This window comes from Carcharodon carcharias, chromosome 17 (genome assembly GCF_017639515.1).
Source record: "Carcharodon carcharias isolate sCarCar2 chromosome 17, sCarCar2.pri, whole genome shotgun sequence".
In the NCBI taxonomy this organism is placed as follows: Eukaryota; Metazoa; Chordata; class Chondrichthyes; order Lamniformes; family Lamnidae; genus Carcharodon; species Carcharodon carcharias.
The window spans coordinates 1559489-1577506 of record NC_054483.1 but is presented as its reverse complement, the minus strand read 5'-3'; the positions used below and the strand labels follow the sequence as shown (position 1 = coordinate 1577506).

General features: G+C 40.0%; 1 protein-coding gene across 2 annotated transcripts in view; it reads left to right on the top strand.

Moving 5' to 3' along the window:
• Nucleotides 1–1466: 1466 nt before the first annotated feature.
• ckap2l (cytoskeleton associated protein 2-like) overlaps nucleotides 1467–18018 on the top strand; it is a 43383-nt gene continuing 26831 nt past the window's right edge. For both annotated transcript variants that reach the window (XM_041210115.1, XM_041210114.1), the window contains exons 1-3: nucleotides 1467–1526; nucleotides 13961–14033; nucleotides 16102–16168. In XM_041210115.1, the coding sequence (XP_041066049.1) occupies nucleotides 1481–1526; nucleotides 13961–14033; nucleotides 16102–16168 (186 nt within the window). In that variant the 5' untranslated portion in view covers nucleotides 1467–1480. The remainder of the gene's footprint in view (nucleotides 1527–13960; nucleotides 14034–16101; nucleotides 16169–18018) is intronic.

Genomic DNA, 18018 nt, shown 5'->3' with positions numbered 1-18018 from the left:
CGCCTTTCATGTAGTAAAACATCCCAAGGTGCTTCACAGGGATGTTATTTGTCAAATATTTCAGAGCACTTCAAAGAGAAAGAAAGGCAGGCAAAGGAGGGACTAAAAAGGAGGAGAAAGAGTAGGGGAGGTTTACAGAGCTGGGAGCCTAGACAGCAGCAGGCACAGACTGAAGGAACTGGGGTTTGCACAGGAGGCCAGAATTGGAAGAATGTAGACCTCTCAGAGAAATGAGACTAGAATGGTCCCAGGGATGGGGAACTTCAATTACCTAGTGAGACTAGAGAAGCTGGGATTTTTCACCTCAGAGCAAAGATGTTCAACAGGAGATTTGACAGAGGCGTTCATAACCATGAAGGGTTTCGAGGGAGCAAATAAGAAGAAACTGTTTTCTAGCGGTTGATTCAGATTTACGGCAATGGGCAAAAGATCAAGAGATGACTTGAGCAGAAAGAATTCACACAGTGAACTGTTACGATTAGAAATACACAGGTGAAAAGATGGTGGAAGAAAATTAAATACTAACATTCAAATGGGAATATTTGAAGGGGGCAAATTTACAGGGCTATGGGGAATGATTGGGGCATGGGGTGAATTGGATAGCTCTTTCAAAGGCCGGGCACCATTATAATGGACTGAATAGCCTTTTTTATTATCTCATGGGATGAGAGCATCACTGGCTGGGCCAGCATTTATTTCCCATCCTTAATTGCCCCTTGAGAAGGTGGTGGTGAGCCGCCGCCGTGAACCGCTGCAGTCCCTGTGGTGTAGGTACACCCACAGTGCCGTTAGGGATTTTGGACTCTGCTGTGCTGTAACATTCTGTTGGTGGGGGCGGTAATAGATTCCAGAGCCAAAACAAGGAAAAGAACTGCAAATACAGAGTAAACTAACCAGCTGCTAGAAAGGGCACAACTAGAGTTTGGTTCGTCCCTAGATAACCCTTAGAAACATAGAATGATAGCGGCACAGAAGAAGGCTCTTCAGCCCATTGTGTCCGTGTTCACTCTCTGAAGGAGCAACTACCTTTCTTTTCACTGTAGCCCTGAAAATTTTAACGTGTAAATTCAGGATTTTTGGAGGGTTTTATTGAGATCAATGGAGTAATTGGGGAACTGAGGTCATTGAACAGGCTAGGGCAGCCCTGGAGACTGAGGGCAGCCTTACACTTCAGGCTGGAGACCAAGGGGCGGGGCCGAGTGCGGGGCGGGGCGGGGCGGGGCCAGGGCAGAAGGGCGGGGCCAGGTGGCGGGGAGGGGGGCGGAGTCAATGGGGGCGGAATCGGGAGAGGGGCGGGGTCGCGTGGGGTGGAGCCAGGGGAGGGGCGGGGCCAGGGCAGGGAGCGAGGGAAGGGGGGGGTGGCACAGCCGCGGTCACTAACGCTCCGGATTGGTGAAATTTCGAATAGCGTCATGACGGCGGCGCCCAATCAGGCGGGGCGGCGGTTGGGCTTGAAGGGGGCGGTGGCGGTGGCGGTGGAATGGCGGCGAGTTGGTGGAGTAGTTGCGCTCGAATCGAGGAGTCAGGTAGGGTCCTGAGGTGGCTGTTAGCCCCGGCGGGTTCACCCTGACTGGGTCTGCGCTCTCTCACAGCTTCAGCAGCATTGAATTGCCGGCGTTGTTTACTGACAGCAGCTTGGTTATGTCGGTAACAGCAGGATAACATCACCGTCAGTAACAACCCCCTGTACACTCGGTAAAGTGACTCTGCATGGTTTATAAACGGCGCTTATTGGTGGCAAACTTATATTATTTTGCAAGCATTTGTAGAAAGCGTACTTAAAATGTGTTATGTAGTGATAGGTAATGTGTGTATGTGTATAATAAACAAAAATACATGTGTTTATATATGCGCGTATGTATATGTGTTTGTGTATATGTACACAGTGTGTATGTATGTGTGTATATCTATATCTATATCTCTACATCTTTATATATCTATATCTCTATATATATATCTACATCTCTACATCTCTACATATCTTTATCTCTACATATCTTTATCTCTACATATCTTTATCTCTACATATCTTTATCTCTACATATCTTTATCTCTACATATCTTTATCTCTACATATCTACATATCTTTATCTCTACATATCTTTATCTCTACATCTCTATATATCTATATCTTTATCTCTACATCTATATATATCTATATCTCTACATATCTATATCTCTACATATCTATATCTCTACATATCTACATATCTATATCTCTACATATCTACATATCTATATCTCTACATATCTACATATCTACATCTCTACATATCTATATCTCTACATATCTATATCTCTACATATCTACATATCTACATCTCTACATATCTATATCTCTACATATCTATATCTCTACATATCTATATCTCTACATATCTATATCTCTACATATCTATATCTCTACATATCTATATCTCTACATATCTATATCTCTACATATCTATATCTCTACATATCTATATCTCTACATATCTACATCTCTACATATCTATATCTCTACATATCTACATCTCTACATATCTACATCTCTACATATCTACATCTCTACATATCTATATCTCTACATATCTTTATCTCTACATATCTTTATCTCTACATATCTACATATCTTTATATCTACATATCTTTATCTCTACATCTCTATATATCTATATCTTTATCTCTACATCTTTATATATCTATATCTCTACATATCTATATCTCTACATATCTACATATCTACATCTCTACATATCTATATCTCTACATATCTATATCTCTACATATCTATATCTCTACATATCTATATCTCTACATATCTATATCTCTACATATCTATATCTCTACATATCTATATCTCTACATATCTATATCTCTACATATCTATATCTCTACATATCTACATCTCTACATCTCTACATATCTACATCTCTACATATCTACATCTCTACATATCTACATCTCTACATATCTACATCTCTACATATCTACATATCTATATCTCTACATATCTATATCTCTACATATCTACATCTCTACATCTCTACATCTCTACATATCTACATCTCTACATATCTACATCTCTACATATCTATATCTCTACATATCTATATCTCTACATATCTATATCTCTACATATCTATATCTCTACATATCTATATCTCTACATATCTATATCTCTACATATCTATATCTCTACATATCTATATCTCTACATATCTATATCTCTACATATCTACATCTCTACATATCTATATCTCTACATCTCTACATATCTATATCTCTACATATCTATATCTCTACATATCTATATCTCTACATATCTATATCTCTACATATCTACATATCTACATATCTACATATCTACATCTCTACATATCTACATCTCTACATATCTACATCTCTACATATCTACATCTCTACATATCTACATCTCTACATATCTACATCTCTACATATCTATATCTCTACATATCTATATCTCTACATATCTACATATCTATATCTCTACATATCTATATCTCTACATATCTATATCTCTACATATCTATATCTCTACATATCTATATCTCTACATATCTATATCTCTACATATCTATATCTCTACATATCTACATCTCTACATATCTACATCTCTACATATCTACATCTCTACATATCTACATCTCTACATATCTACATCTCTACATATCTACATCTCTACATATCTACATCTCTACATATCTACATATCTATATCTCTACATATCTACATCTCTACATATCTATATCTCTACATATCTATATCTCTACATATCTATATCTCTACATATCTATATCTCTACATCTCTACATATCTACATCTCTACATATCTATATCTCTACATATCTATATCTCTACATATCTATATCTCTACATATCTATATCTCTACATATCTATATCTCTACATCTCTACATATCTACATCTCTACATATCTACATCTCTACATATCTACATCTCTACATATCTATATCTCTACATATCTACGTCTCTACATATCTACGTCTCTACATATCTACGTCTCTACATATCTATGTCTCTACATATCTATGTCTCTACATATCTATGTCTCTACATATCTATGTCTCTACATATCTATGTCTCTACATATCTATGTCTCTACATATCTATGTCTCTACATATCTATGTCTCTACATATCTATGTCTCTACATATCTATGTCTCTACATATCTATGTCTCTACATATCTATGTCTCTACATATCTATGTCTCTACATATCTATGTCTCTACATATCTATGTCTCTACATATCTATGTCTCTACATATCTATGTCTCTACATATCTATGTCTCTACATATCTATGTCTCTACATATCTATGTCTCTACATATCTATGTCTCTACATATCTATGTCTCTACATATCTATGTCTCTACATATCTATGTCTCTACATATCTATGTCTCTACATATCTATGTCTCTACATATCTATGTCTCTACATATCTATGTCTCTACATATCTATGTCTCTACATATCTATGTCTCTACATATCTATGTCTCTACATATCTATGTCTCTACATATCTATGTCTCTACATATCTATGTCTCTACATATCTATGTCTCTACATATCTATGTCTCTACATATCTATGTCTCTACATATCTATGTCTCTACATATCTATGTCTCTACATATCTATGTCTCTACATATCTATATCTCTACATATCTATATCTCTACATATCTATATCTCTACATATCTATATCTCTACATATCTATATCTCTACATATCTATATCTCTACATATCTATATCTCTACATATCTATATCTCTACATATCTACATCTCTACATATCTACATCTCTACATATCTACATCTCTACATATCTACATCTCTACATATCTACATATCTACATCTCTACATATCTACATATCTATATCTCTACATATCTACATCTCTACATATCTATATCTCTACATATCTATATCTCTACATATCTATATCTCTACATCTCTACATATCTACATCTCTACATATCTACATCTCTACATATCTACATCTCTACATATCTATATCTCTACATATCTACGTCTCTACATATCTACGTCTCTACATATCTATGTCTCTACATATCTATGTCTCTACATATCTATGTCTCTACATATCTATGTCTCTACATATCTATGTCTCTACATATCTATGTCTCTACATATCTATGTCTCTACATATCTATGTCTCTACATATCTATGTCTCTACATATCTATGTCTCTACATATCTATGTCTCTACATATCTATGTCTCTACATATCTATGTCTCTACATATCTATGTCTCTACATATCTATGTCTCTACATATCTATGTCTCTACATATCTATGTCTCTACATATCTATGTCTCTACATATCTATGTCTCTACATATCTATGTCTCTACATATCTATGTCTCTACATATCTATGTCTCTACATATCTATGTCTCTACATATCTATGTCTCTACATATCTATGTCTCTACATATCTATGTCTCTACATATCTATGTCTCTACATATCTATGTCTCTACATATCTATGTCTCTACATATCTATGTCTCTACATATCTATGTCTCTACATATCTATGTCTCTACATATCTATGTCTCTACATATCTATGTCTCTACATATCTATGTCTCTACATATCTATGTCTCTACATATCTATGTCTCTACATATCTATGTCTCTACATATCTATGTCTCTACATATCTATGTCTCTACATATCTATGTCTCTACATATCTATGTCTCTACATATCTATGTCTCTACATATCTATGTCTCTACATATCTATGTCTCTACATATCTATGTCTCTACATATCTATGTCTCTACATATCTATGTCTCTACATATCTATGTCTCTACATATCTATGTCTCTACATATCTATGTCTCTACATATCTATGTCTCTACATATCTATGTCTCTACATATCTATGTCTCTACATATCTATGTCTCTACATATCTATGTCTCTACATATCTATGTCTCTACATATCTATGTCTCTACATATCTATGTCTCTACATATCTATGTCTCTACATATCTATGTCTCTACATATCTATGTCTCTACATATCTATGTCTCTACATATCTATGTCTCTACATATCTATGTCTCTACATATCTATGTCTCTACATATCTATGTCTCTACATATCTATGTCTCTACATATCTACATATCTATATCTCTACATATCTATATCTCTACATATCTATATCTCTACATATCTTTATCTCTACATATCTTTATCTCTACATATCTTTATCTCTACATATCTACATATCTTTATATCTACATCTCTATATATCTATATCTTTATCTCTACATCTTTATATATCTATATCTCTACATATCTATATCTCTACATATCTACATATCTACATCTCTACATATCTACATCTCTACATATCTATATCTCTACATATCTATATCTCTACATATCTATATCTCTACATATCTATATCTCTACATATCTATATCTCTACATATCTATATCTCTACATATCTATATCTCTACATATCTATATCTCTACATATCTACATATCTACATATCTACATATCTACATCTCTACATATCTACATCTCTACATATCTACATCTCTACATATCTACATCTCTACATATCTACATATCTATATCTCTACATATCTATATCTCTACATATCTACATCTCTACATATCTATATCTCTACATATCTATATCTCTACATATCTACATCTCTACATATCTACATCTCTACATATCTACATCTCTACATATCTACATCTCTACATATCTACATCTCTACATATCTACATCTCTACATATCTATATCTCTACATATCTATATCTCTACATATCTACATATCTATATCTCTACATATCTACATCTCTACATATCTACATATCTATATCTCTACATATCTACATCTCTACATATCTACATCTCTACATATCTATATCTCTACATATCTACATCTCTACATATCTACATCTCTACATATCTATATCTCTACATATCTATATCTCTACATATCTATATCTCTACATATCTATATCTCTACATATCTATATCTCTACATCTCTATATCTCTACATCTCTACATATCTATATCTCTACATCTCTACATATCTATATCTCTACATATCTATATCTCTACATATCTACGTCTCTACATATCTACGTCTCTACATATCTACGTCTCTACATATCTACGTCTCTACATATCTACGTCTCTACATATCTACGTCTCTACGTATCTACGTCTCTACATATCTACGTCTCTACGTATCTACGTCTCTACGTATCTACGTCTCTACGTATCTACGTCTCTACGTCTCTACGTCTCTACGTCTCTACGTCTCTACGTCTCTACGTCTCTACGTCTCTACGTCTCTACGTCTCTACGTCTCTACGTCTCTACGTCTATCATTTTATTTACTTAGTGTGTACAATGCACATATGCCAGAGGGAAGATCTCTTGTAATTCACCTAAAGCACAAGCAGTGTGCTGACGTTTAATACTGGAGGGGATGAGCTGTCAGTCTGTCCAGGGTAGGGCTGGTGTTTTGTGACACCACTTTGTGCAAGTGCTGCTACGTGCATGTGCAGTTTGTGAGGCTTTGGGTAGATTTGCACTGCTGCTGTTGGAACATTATGTTTTATTACCTAGAGGAAGGCTGGCAGAGCTTAAGATTTTAAAATGCACCCCCACCCTCGTCGTTTTCTTTTTTTAAAAAAAAATCCTGCCCTTTGTTGTTACTGGCTGTGTCAGATCTCTGCATCAGCACCAGCATTTATAAAAGCAGTTGGTATTCACACCTGTGGCAAGGATGGCCACGCTGTTTCTCCCCCTAACTTTTTCTGTTTCTGCATTTCAGAATAGTGTCAGCTACTCTTGTGCATGGCATGTAGCTGTTGTAATAGTGAAATGTTGCTCTCCCAGTGTCAATTCTAATCTTGGTAGACTATAGTTTTGTATGTGTGAGAAATGTCAATTTGAAGTGTGAAACACTCAGTAATACAGTTCATGATTGTGAGTTTTCCAAACTAAAGATTTTGAGTGACAAGGCACTGGTGTGAAGTATTGCTGTCAGTTGTATTCAGAACATTGAGAAATTAAGTAAAGGGCTGAAGGCAATGCACCACCACCTTGAGCGCAATTAGGGATGGGCAATAAATGCTGGCCTAGCCAGCAAAGCCCACATCCCTTGAACGAATAATAAAAAAAATTATCAAATGGGTTAAGTGTGTTCCTCCTTGCAATTGCATTGCCTGAAATGCAGGGACATGCTCACATATGTTCAATATTTCTATGTATACTCTGTATTGTTGCTCTATAGTTTGTGTACATGAGTGTAACCATTCATTTTCCTTTAACCGTACCAGTTGCTGTCAAGCTGTGTGATATGTGCTGCATGAACTGGAGGCAAGTTAAAACAAAAGGCTGTAATAAAAACATAGTTGCGTCACTTTCGGAAGAGAGAAAAGACTGGCTGGTGTTTTAAGAACAGACTGGTTTCCGAGAGATTTTATCCTTTATTCATTTATGGGATGTGGTTGTTGGAGGCAATGCTAGCATCGGTGGCAATTCCCTAAATGCCCTTGAGATGGTGGTAGTGAGCTGCCTTTTTTTGTTCATTGGATGGGGGCATTGCTAGCTAGATCAGCATGTATTGCCCTTGAGAAGGTGGTGGTGAGCTGCCTTCTTGAACCGCTGCAGTCCACGTGGTGTAGGTACACCCAGAGTGTTCTTAGGAAGGAAGTTTCAGGATTTTAACCCAGAGACAGTGAAGGAACAGCGATATATTTTCATGTCCGGATGGTGTGTGACTTGGAGGGGAACTTATAGGTGGTGGTTTTCTCATCTATCTTCTGCCCTTGTCCTTCTAGATGGTAGCAGTTGTGGGTTTGAAAGGTGCTGTGGAAGGTGCCTTGGCAAGTTGACGCGATGCAGCTTGTACACACAGTTGTCTTGATGCACCGGTGGTTGAGGGACTGAATGTTTGAACCAGTGGATGAGGTGCGAGTCATGTCGACTGCATTGTCCTGGATACTTGGTCCAACTCCTTGAGTGTTGTGGGAACTGCACTCATCTAGGCAAGTGGAGAGTATTCCGTCACACTCTGACTTGTACCTTGTAGATGGTGGACAGACTCTGGGGAGTCGGGGTGAGTTACTTGCCGCAGGATTCCTAGCCTCTGACCTGCTCTTGTGGCCACAGTATTTATATGGCTGGCCCAGTTAGGGGTTAATGCTGAACCCCAGGATGTTGATGCTGGGAGCTTCAAGCATTTAATGCTCTTGAATGACATAGGAAGGCGTTTAGATTCACTCCTAGAGCATAAGAAATAGGAACAGGAGTAGACCATTCGGCCCCTCGAGCTTGCACCACCATTCAATAAGGTCATGGCTGAACATCATGTGTTTCAATTTCCACATTCCCACCTACCCCCAATAACCTTTGATTCCCTTGCCTCACAAGAATCTATCTACCTCTGCCTCAAAAGGGTTCAGCGACCCCACCTCCACTACCTTCTGAGGCAGAGAGTTCCAAAGTCGCACAACCCTATGAGAGAAAACATTTCTCCCCATCTATCTTAAAAGGGCAACCCGTAAGTTTAAAACAGTGCCCCCTAGTTCTGGACTCACCCACAAGAGGAAATATCCTTTCCATGTCCGCCTTGTCAAGACCGTTCAGGATCTTGTATACTTCAAACAAATCACAGAATCTCTCAGTGCAGAAGAGGTCCTTCGGCCCATCGAGTCTGCACCGACACGTAAGAAACACCTGACCTACCTCCTAATCTCATTTACCAACACTTGGCCCATAGCCTTGAATGTTATGACGTGCCAATTGTTCATCCAGGTACTTTTTAAAGGATGTGAGGCAACCCGTCTCCACCACCCTCCCAGGCAGTGCATTCCAGACCGTCACCACCCTCTGGGTAAAAAAAATTTTCTTCACTTCCTGCCCCTCACCTTGAGCTTGTGTCCCCTCGTGACTGACCCTTCAACTAAGGGGAACAGCTGCTCCCTATCCACCCTGTCCATGCCCCTCATAATCTTGTACACCTCGATCGGGTCGCCCCCTCAGTCATCTCTGCTCCAACGAAAACAACCCAAGTCTATCCAACTTCTCTTCATAACTTAAATGTTTCATCCCAGGCAACATCCTGGTGAATCTCCTCTGCACACCCTCCAGTGCAATCGCATCCTTCCTATAATGTGACCAGAACGGCACACACTACTCAGCTGTGGCCTCACCAAGGTTCTATACAACTCCAACATGACCTCCCTACTTTGTAATCTATGCCTCGATTGATAAATGCAAGTGTCCCATACGCCTCTTTCACACCCTGCTTACATGCCCCTCCACCTTCAGAGATCTATGGACACACACGCCAAGGTCTCTTTGTTCCTCAGAACTTCCTAGTGTCATGCTGTTCATTGAATACTTCCTTGTCAATTTACTCCTTCCACAGTGTATCACCTCACACTTTTCAAGGTTAAATTCCATCTGCCACTTATCTGCCCATTTGACCATCCCATCTATATCTTCCTGTAGCCCAAGACACAGCCTCACTGTTAACCACCTGGCCAATCTTTGTGTCATCCGCAAACTTACTAATCCTACCCACCATGTAGTCATCTATGTCATTTATATAAATGACGTATAATAGGCGACCCAGCACAGATCCCTGTGGTACGTCACTGCACACTGGCTTCCAGTCACTAAAGCATCCTTCTGTCATCACCCTCTGTCTCCTACAACTAAGCCAATCTACCTTATCAAATTACCCTGTATCCCATGTGCATTTGCATTCTTTATAAGTCTCCCATGTGGGACCTTGTCAAAGACTTTGCTGAAATCCATATAAACTAAATCACCCATCACTCTTCTAAACTCCAGTGGAAACAAGCCCAGTCTGTCCAACCTTTCTTCATAAGACAATCCCCTCATTCCAGGTACCAATCTAGTAAACCACCTCTGAACCACCTCCAATGAATTTACATCCTTCCTTAATTAAGGAGACCAAAGTTGCACACAGCATTCGAGATGTGGTCTCACCAATGCCCTGTATAACTGAAGCATAACATCCTTACTTTTATGTTCAATTCCTCTTGTAATAAAGGATAGCATTCCATTAGCTGTCTTAATTACTTGCTGGAGATTTACACCTGGGGATGGTCATTGGTGCCACAGAAGTGCCAGGCAATGTTACTTACCACTTGTCAGCCAAAGCCTGCATCTTGTCTTACAGTAGACATGGACTGCTTCACTATCTGAGGAGTTGTGAATGGTATTCAATGCATTAGGGACATAGCTGAGTGCATACAGTCAGCATGATGGGAGCAAATGGTGTACAGATGTAGACTGTTAAAAGTGAAGTGGGGTGGATACCTTTCATAAATGTTGGTGATTAGCAGAAGCTTGAAGCAGTAGACAAGATGGTCAAAATGTGAATCATAGTTTTGGCTGTGGGAGAGCAGTAGAATTTCAAAATGTGCATCCTGTAACATGTTTGGCACTCCATCTGACAAAGCCTCTTTCATCAAGGCCTATTAACAGATGGATATGGTAGGTTTGGCAGGGCAGCTGCCCCATTCTTGCTGTCCTTTCCCCTGGGTTTCTAGTGAAGGTGTTGGCAGGTTTAAAAGTGGACACATCTCCAGGTCTGGATGATTTGTGTCCCAGACTGTAGAGGGAGGCAAGGGAGGAGATCGCAGGGACTCTGACCCAAATTTTTAATTCCTCTCTGGCCATGGGGGAGGTGCCAGAGGACTGGAGAACAGCTAATGTGGTTCCTCTATTTAAGAAGGATTGTAGAGATAAGCCAGGGAACTACAGGCCAGTGAGTCTCATGTCAGTGGTCGGGAAACTATTGGAGAAAGTTCTGAAGGAGAGTATCTATCTCCACTTGGAGAGGCAAGGTTTGATCAGGGATAGGCAGCATGCCTAACAAATGTGATTGAATGTTTTGAGGAGGTGACCAGGTGTGTAGATGAGGGGAGTGCAGTTGATGTAGTTTATATGGATTTCAGCAAAGCCTTTGACAAGGTCCCACATGGGAGACTTATAAAGAAGGCAAATGCACGTGGGATACAGGGTAATTTGATAAGGTGGATTCAAAGTTGTAGGAGGCAGAGGGTGATGACAGAAGGATGCTTTAGTGACTGGAAGCCAGTGTCCAGTGGTGTACCACAGAGCTGTGTTGGGTCCCCTAGTATTCGTCATTTATATAAACGGCATAGATGACTATGTGGGGAGTAGGATTAGTAACTTTGCAGATGACACAAAGATTGGCTGGGTGGTTAACAGTGAGGTTGAATGTCTTGGGCTGCAGGAAGATACAGACAGGATGGTCAAATGGGCAGATAAGTGGCAGATGGAATTTAACCCTGAAAAGTGTGAGGTGATACACTGTGGAAGGAGTAATTTTACAAGGAAGTATTTAATGAACGGCATGACACTAGGAAGTTCTGAGGAACAAAGGGACCTTGGCATGTGTCTCCATAGATCTCTGAAGGCAGAGGGGTATGTTAGTGGGGTGGTGAAAAAGGCATATGGGAGACTTGCCTTTATCAATCAAGGCATAGGTTGCAAAAGTAGGGAGGTCATGTTGGAGTTGTATAGAACCTTGTTGAGGCCACAGCTGGAGTACTGTGTGCCGTTCAGGTTGCCACATTATAGGAAGGATGTGATTGCACTGGAGGGGGTGCAAAGGAGATTCATCAGGATATTGCCTGGGATGAAACATTTAAGTTATGAAGAGAGGTTGGATAGACTTGGGTTGTTTTCGTTGGAGCAGAGACGGCTGAGGGGTGACCTGATCGAGGTGTACAAGATTATGAGGGGCGTGGATAGGGTGAATAGGGAGCAGCTGTTCCCTTTAGTTGAAGGGTCAGTCACAAGGGGGCATAAGTTCAAGGTGAGGGGCAGGAGGTTTAGGGGAAACGTGAGTTTTATCCAGAATGTGGTGACAGCCTGGAATGCGCTGCCTGGGAGGGTGGTGGGGGTGTGTTGCCTCACATCCTTTAAAAAGTACCTGGATGAGCACTTGGCACATCATAACATTCAAGACTATGGGCCAAGTGCTGGTAAATGGGATTAGGTCGGTAGGTCAGGTGTTTCTCACGTGCCGGTGCAGCCTCGATGGGTCTCTTCTGCACTGTGATTCTGTGAATGTTGGTGTTTCACTCCCTTTACTGCCGACGCACAGTAGCAGCAGTGTGTACCACCTACAAATGCACTGCAGCAACTCACCAAGGCTCCTTCAACAGCACCTTCCTAACCTGCGACCTCTACCTAGGACAAGAGTAAGAGACACATGGGAACGCCACCACCTACAAGCCCCCCTCCAAGCCACTACAGTCCTGACTTGGAAATATATCACCGTTCCTTCACTGTCGCTGAGTCAAAAATCCTGGAACTCCCTTCCTAACAGCACTGGGTGTTCCAAAACCACATGGTATGCCTTCTCAGAGGCTACTGGGATTAGGCAATAAATGCTGGTCTCACCACATACCATGAAAGAATAAAAATAAACTGAGATCTTGTATATGTGGGAAGTTATAAGCTTGACTTTACCCTGACTTTCTTTTTTGATGCAGAATTTTAATGTGTCACGAGAAAGATTTGTTATCTGATAATGAATACAGCATGATTAACCACCACTTCATTCTGCTTAAGATTTCCAAGCAATTGGAACATAAAAGCGGGAGAATGAAATGTGCACACATTCACATTGAGAGTAAAGAGTATCTGCACACTGACTAAATCCAAATTAGGTACAGCCAAAACTTTATCCTGTCACTTTGACAACTTGCTATTTTGTTTCCTGCGATCTAGTTTGCCACTTTAGTAGTGTCTCCAGCTTGTCATGTAACCTTCTACAGAATGAGTTCAGTGCATTTTTGAGATTAATTTAAATGATATACAGTTTTATGACTAATTTGTAATCTGTCTTTGTAAAACAGAATGTCGAAGGCAACAACTTGAAGCCTATCTGGCCAGAAAGGGAAAACTGAAGGTTCCAGGTCCCAATGCCAGGTTTGTCAGAATTTCTCTGCCAGGTGATGGACTGCATGTGGCCACATCTCTTTGAATGAATACTTGGAGTAAAAGAAGCAATTAAAGTTACCGATTGCATGCCAGGCTTTGAATATGCCAGTAACCTGATTGCCTGCGTCCTACAAATCTGTGCTCTTTGTGACATTAAAGCACAAGTACTGCAGTCTGTGGAAGTAATTATCTATTGATCAGAATGGTAACGTGTTGGTTGGGGTATCCTTAGAATCATAGGAAGATTATAGCACAGAAAGGGGCCACTTGGCCCATCCTATTTGTACTGGCTGAAAAACAAGCTACCCAGCCTAATCCCACTTTCCAGCATTTGGTCTGTAACCCTGCAGGTTACAACAATTGAGATGCATATCCAGACACCTTTTAAATGAGATGAGGGTTTCTGTTTCTACTACCTCTGCAGGCAGTGAGTTCCAGACCCCCACAAGCATCTGGGTGAAAAAAATTTTCCTCATTTCCCCTCTAATCCTTCTACTTACATCGATGCCCCCAGTATTCTGCCTTGTGTCTCACAATCGCTAATTGGAACTCTAGCTCTTGTGGTTAATCATACATGTTCTCATGGCTACAATAGCAGGCCAGGAGTTAGGAATCCTGTGGCGAATAACTCACCACCTGACTCCCAAAGCCTGCCCACCATCTACAAGGCACAAGTTAGGAGTGTGATGGAATACTCCCCACTTGCCTGGACGAGTGCAGCTCCCAGAACACTCAAGAAGCTTGACCCCATCCAGGACAAAGCAGCCCACTTGCTTGGCACTCCATCCACAAACATTCACTCCTTCCACCACTGACGCACAGTAGCAGCAGTGTGTACCATCTACAAGATGCACTGCAGCGACTCACCAAGGCTTCTTAGACAGCATCTTCCAAATACATGACCACTATCATCTAGAAGGACAAGGGCAGCAGATAGATGGGAACACCAGCACCTGCAAACCACTCACCATCCTGACTGGGAAATATATCACCGTTCCTTCACTGTCACTGGGTCAAAATCCTGGAACTCCCTCCCTAACAGCACTCCCTGTACCTACACCACATGGACTGCAGCGGTTCAAGAAGGCAGCTCACCTCCACCACCTTGAGGGCAACTAGGGATGGGCAGTAAATGCTGGCCTAGCCAGTGACGCCCATATCCTGTGAATAAGTTTTAAAAAAAACCCGCTTTCAAAGTGTTTCTGCCTTACTGGGTCTTGTTTAACCAGCCATCTCCTATGGAAGTAGTGTATTAATGAACTGCTCGCATTCTGTGCCAGTGTCCAACCCAGTAATGGTGTGTCTATATTTCCAATCTTGTTGCTGGATTTATTTTGTATGTTTGTACTGCTGCATTATAGTGTAAAGCTCACATGGAACACCATGTTTATTTAAATGTTCTCTTAATTCACTTTAGACAGCCTCTAATTTTGAGTTTCTCCCTTTTGCGCTGGAGGCAATAAATGCAATATGCCAACTGATTGCTTAGAATTTACGGAATCTACCTGGACAGATTCTGGCTGAACACCACTATCAATTCCTCTTTTATATTAAAAAAAAGTGCTATTGACAAGAAATGTCCTCAGTTGCTGTCTTTGTTAACTGGGTGCTTTGTCTCCTGTTGATTATTGGTTACTTTTAGGCAGTTTACTAGATTCAGTACTACTTCCACTCATATAGAAATCTTCCTTATATTCCTCTGACACTAATATTACAAGTCCTTGAATCTTAAGCATTTTAAGGCTCCTTGACTGAGTGATAAGCCTGCACATGGCCTTTTTTATTCTGAAACAGATTTGTGTAAAGGGGCCTGCCATTATTATACATTGTTTAAAAACCCCACTTGGCATAACATCAACATACTTATAGAATATCTTTTAACACAGCTTAGCGCAATCTAGATTGATATTTCTGTTTACTCATTTTCTATTAAAAGTAATGGCCTGCTGAGGGAGTTGGGGTGTGTTAGTAAGACTGAAGCTGAGTAAATCATTTCTAAACCTTGTGTTCTTTATTTTGAAGCCATTTTGTACAGAAATATATTATATCTCTTCAGGTACTATTTAGGGGACAAGACTAATCGAAAAATACAGCCACCAACTGCTCCATTCAAAGCTGGCTTGGTAAGTTGGAACATCTTCAGAATATAATCCTCCTCATCAAGCTATCACACCTTAAACTTAAGTAACTAGATAATAGGTTGAATTTAGACAAGTTAGTAGCACCCTTTCTGTATATGGAATTAAATCTGATTTGAATGGACTATTCTAATGAACTTTTCAGTCAGGGAGTTGAGAACTCCTAGTAACTATATTGTTTTGACCTCAAGTAGAAATGCCAAACATAACCTTTGAGTGTGTTCAAGATGAGGGACATCCTAGAAAAGAAACTAGGATGTAAACTGTGTTCCATCGTGCATGCACCATCTAAATTTTTAATGAACCTTTCCTTCAGCCCCTTAACACAGGCATTGGGCCTTTACTGGTTGGTTTTGACACCTTGCCTTTGGCTGCTTGTGTGGCTCAATATCTATTGAAATTTGCTTGATACAATTTGAACACTGCTGATCAAGGAGAAATATTAAGATGAAAGCAAAATACTGTGGATGCTGGAAATCTAGAACAAAAACAAAAATACCTGGAAGAACTCAGCAGGTCTGACAGCATCTGCGGAGAGGGATACAGTTGACGTTTCGAGTCCGAAATGAGAAATATTCATTGCTTAGCAGTGGGCAAATGTCATGCTTCATTTTCCCCATCATGAGAAAAATCTACTTTCTAGCAATTTGCTCTAAATTTCTGTGCCACCTGTGAGTTTTGATCTTGATGCAGTGTTTTGTTTTATGGTTTCTCCTCATCTGACCATTCCAGCAGCTAACAATCTGCAAGGACACGTCTACATCAGTCTTAAAGTCCATGTGTCATTTGTAGGAACATTAAGCATTCTTGTATCGTTTTCCCAGATTTATACTTATTGTTTTGGATGAGACTTAGGGCACAGCAATTGGCCATTGAATTAAACCCCTTGGGGCTAAATGTAAATCCAGTTCAGATTAATGGGCAGTTCTTTTCTCTGGTGCTTTGATTTTATTCAGAACTCTCTCCAGAAAATCCATTCACATGTGAAAAATGCCCTTGGCATCCACAGACTTATTGCAGATGATTGTATTGAGATAATGGCCTTGACAATGCTTGGCTAAGAAGTAATGACACCTTCCCATGTGTGTGTATACATTTGTTGGCCATGTTCAGCTGCCCAGGCCCTAAAATCTAGAATTCTCTCCCTATACCTCTGCACCTCGAGCTATCTTTCCTCCTCCAAGACACTCCTTAACACCTGCCCGTGTCAGCTGTGGCTCACTGGGTAGCACTGCCACCTGAGTCGGAAGGTTCTGGGTCAAAGATCCACAGGACTTAAGCCTTGAGTATAAACATTAAGGCTCATGCTTCCAGTGCTGCACTGTCAGAGAGACTATCTTTCAGATGAAACATTAAACCTCTTCAGGTGGACATAAATGATCCTTTGGCACTATTTTGTAGATGAGCAGGCCTGTGTCCTGACCAATATTTATTCCTCAATCAACACTACAACAGATTCAACAACTTTAGGTCCTGAACTCCCTCCTCCATCCCCAACCCCTTTCTGTTTCTTCCCCCCTTACTTTTGTTTTTTCCAATAAATTATATAGATTTTTCTTTTCCCACCTATTTCCATTATTTTTAAATCTTTTATGCATCCCCCACCCCCACTAGAGCTATACCTTAATTCCCCAACCATCCATTCTTAATTAGCACATTTGTTTAGATATATATCAGCAACTTCAACACCTATGTGTTCTTTTGTTCTGTTGTCTGTGACATCTTTTGATGATCTGCTTCTATTACTGCTTGCTTGTCCCTGCAACCATACCCCCCCCCACTTCTCTCCCCCCACCCAACCGCCCTCCCCCCCCCCACACACACACACACACACA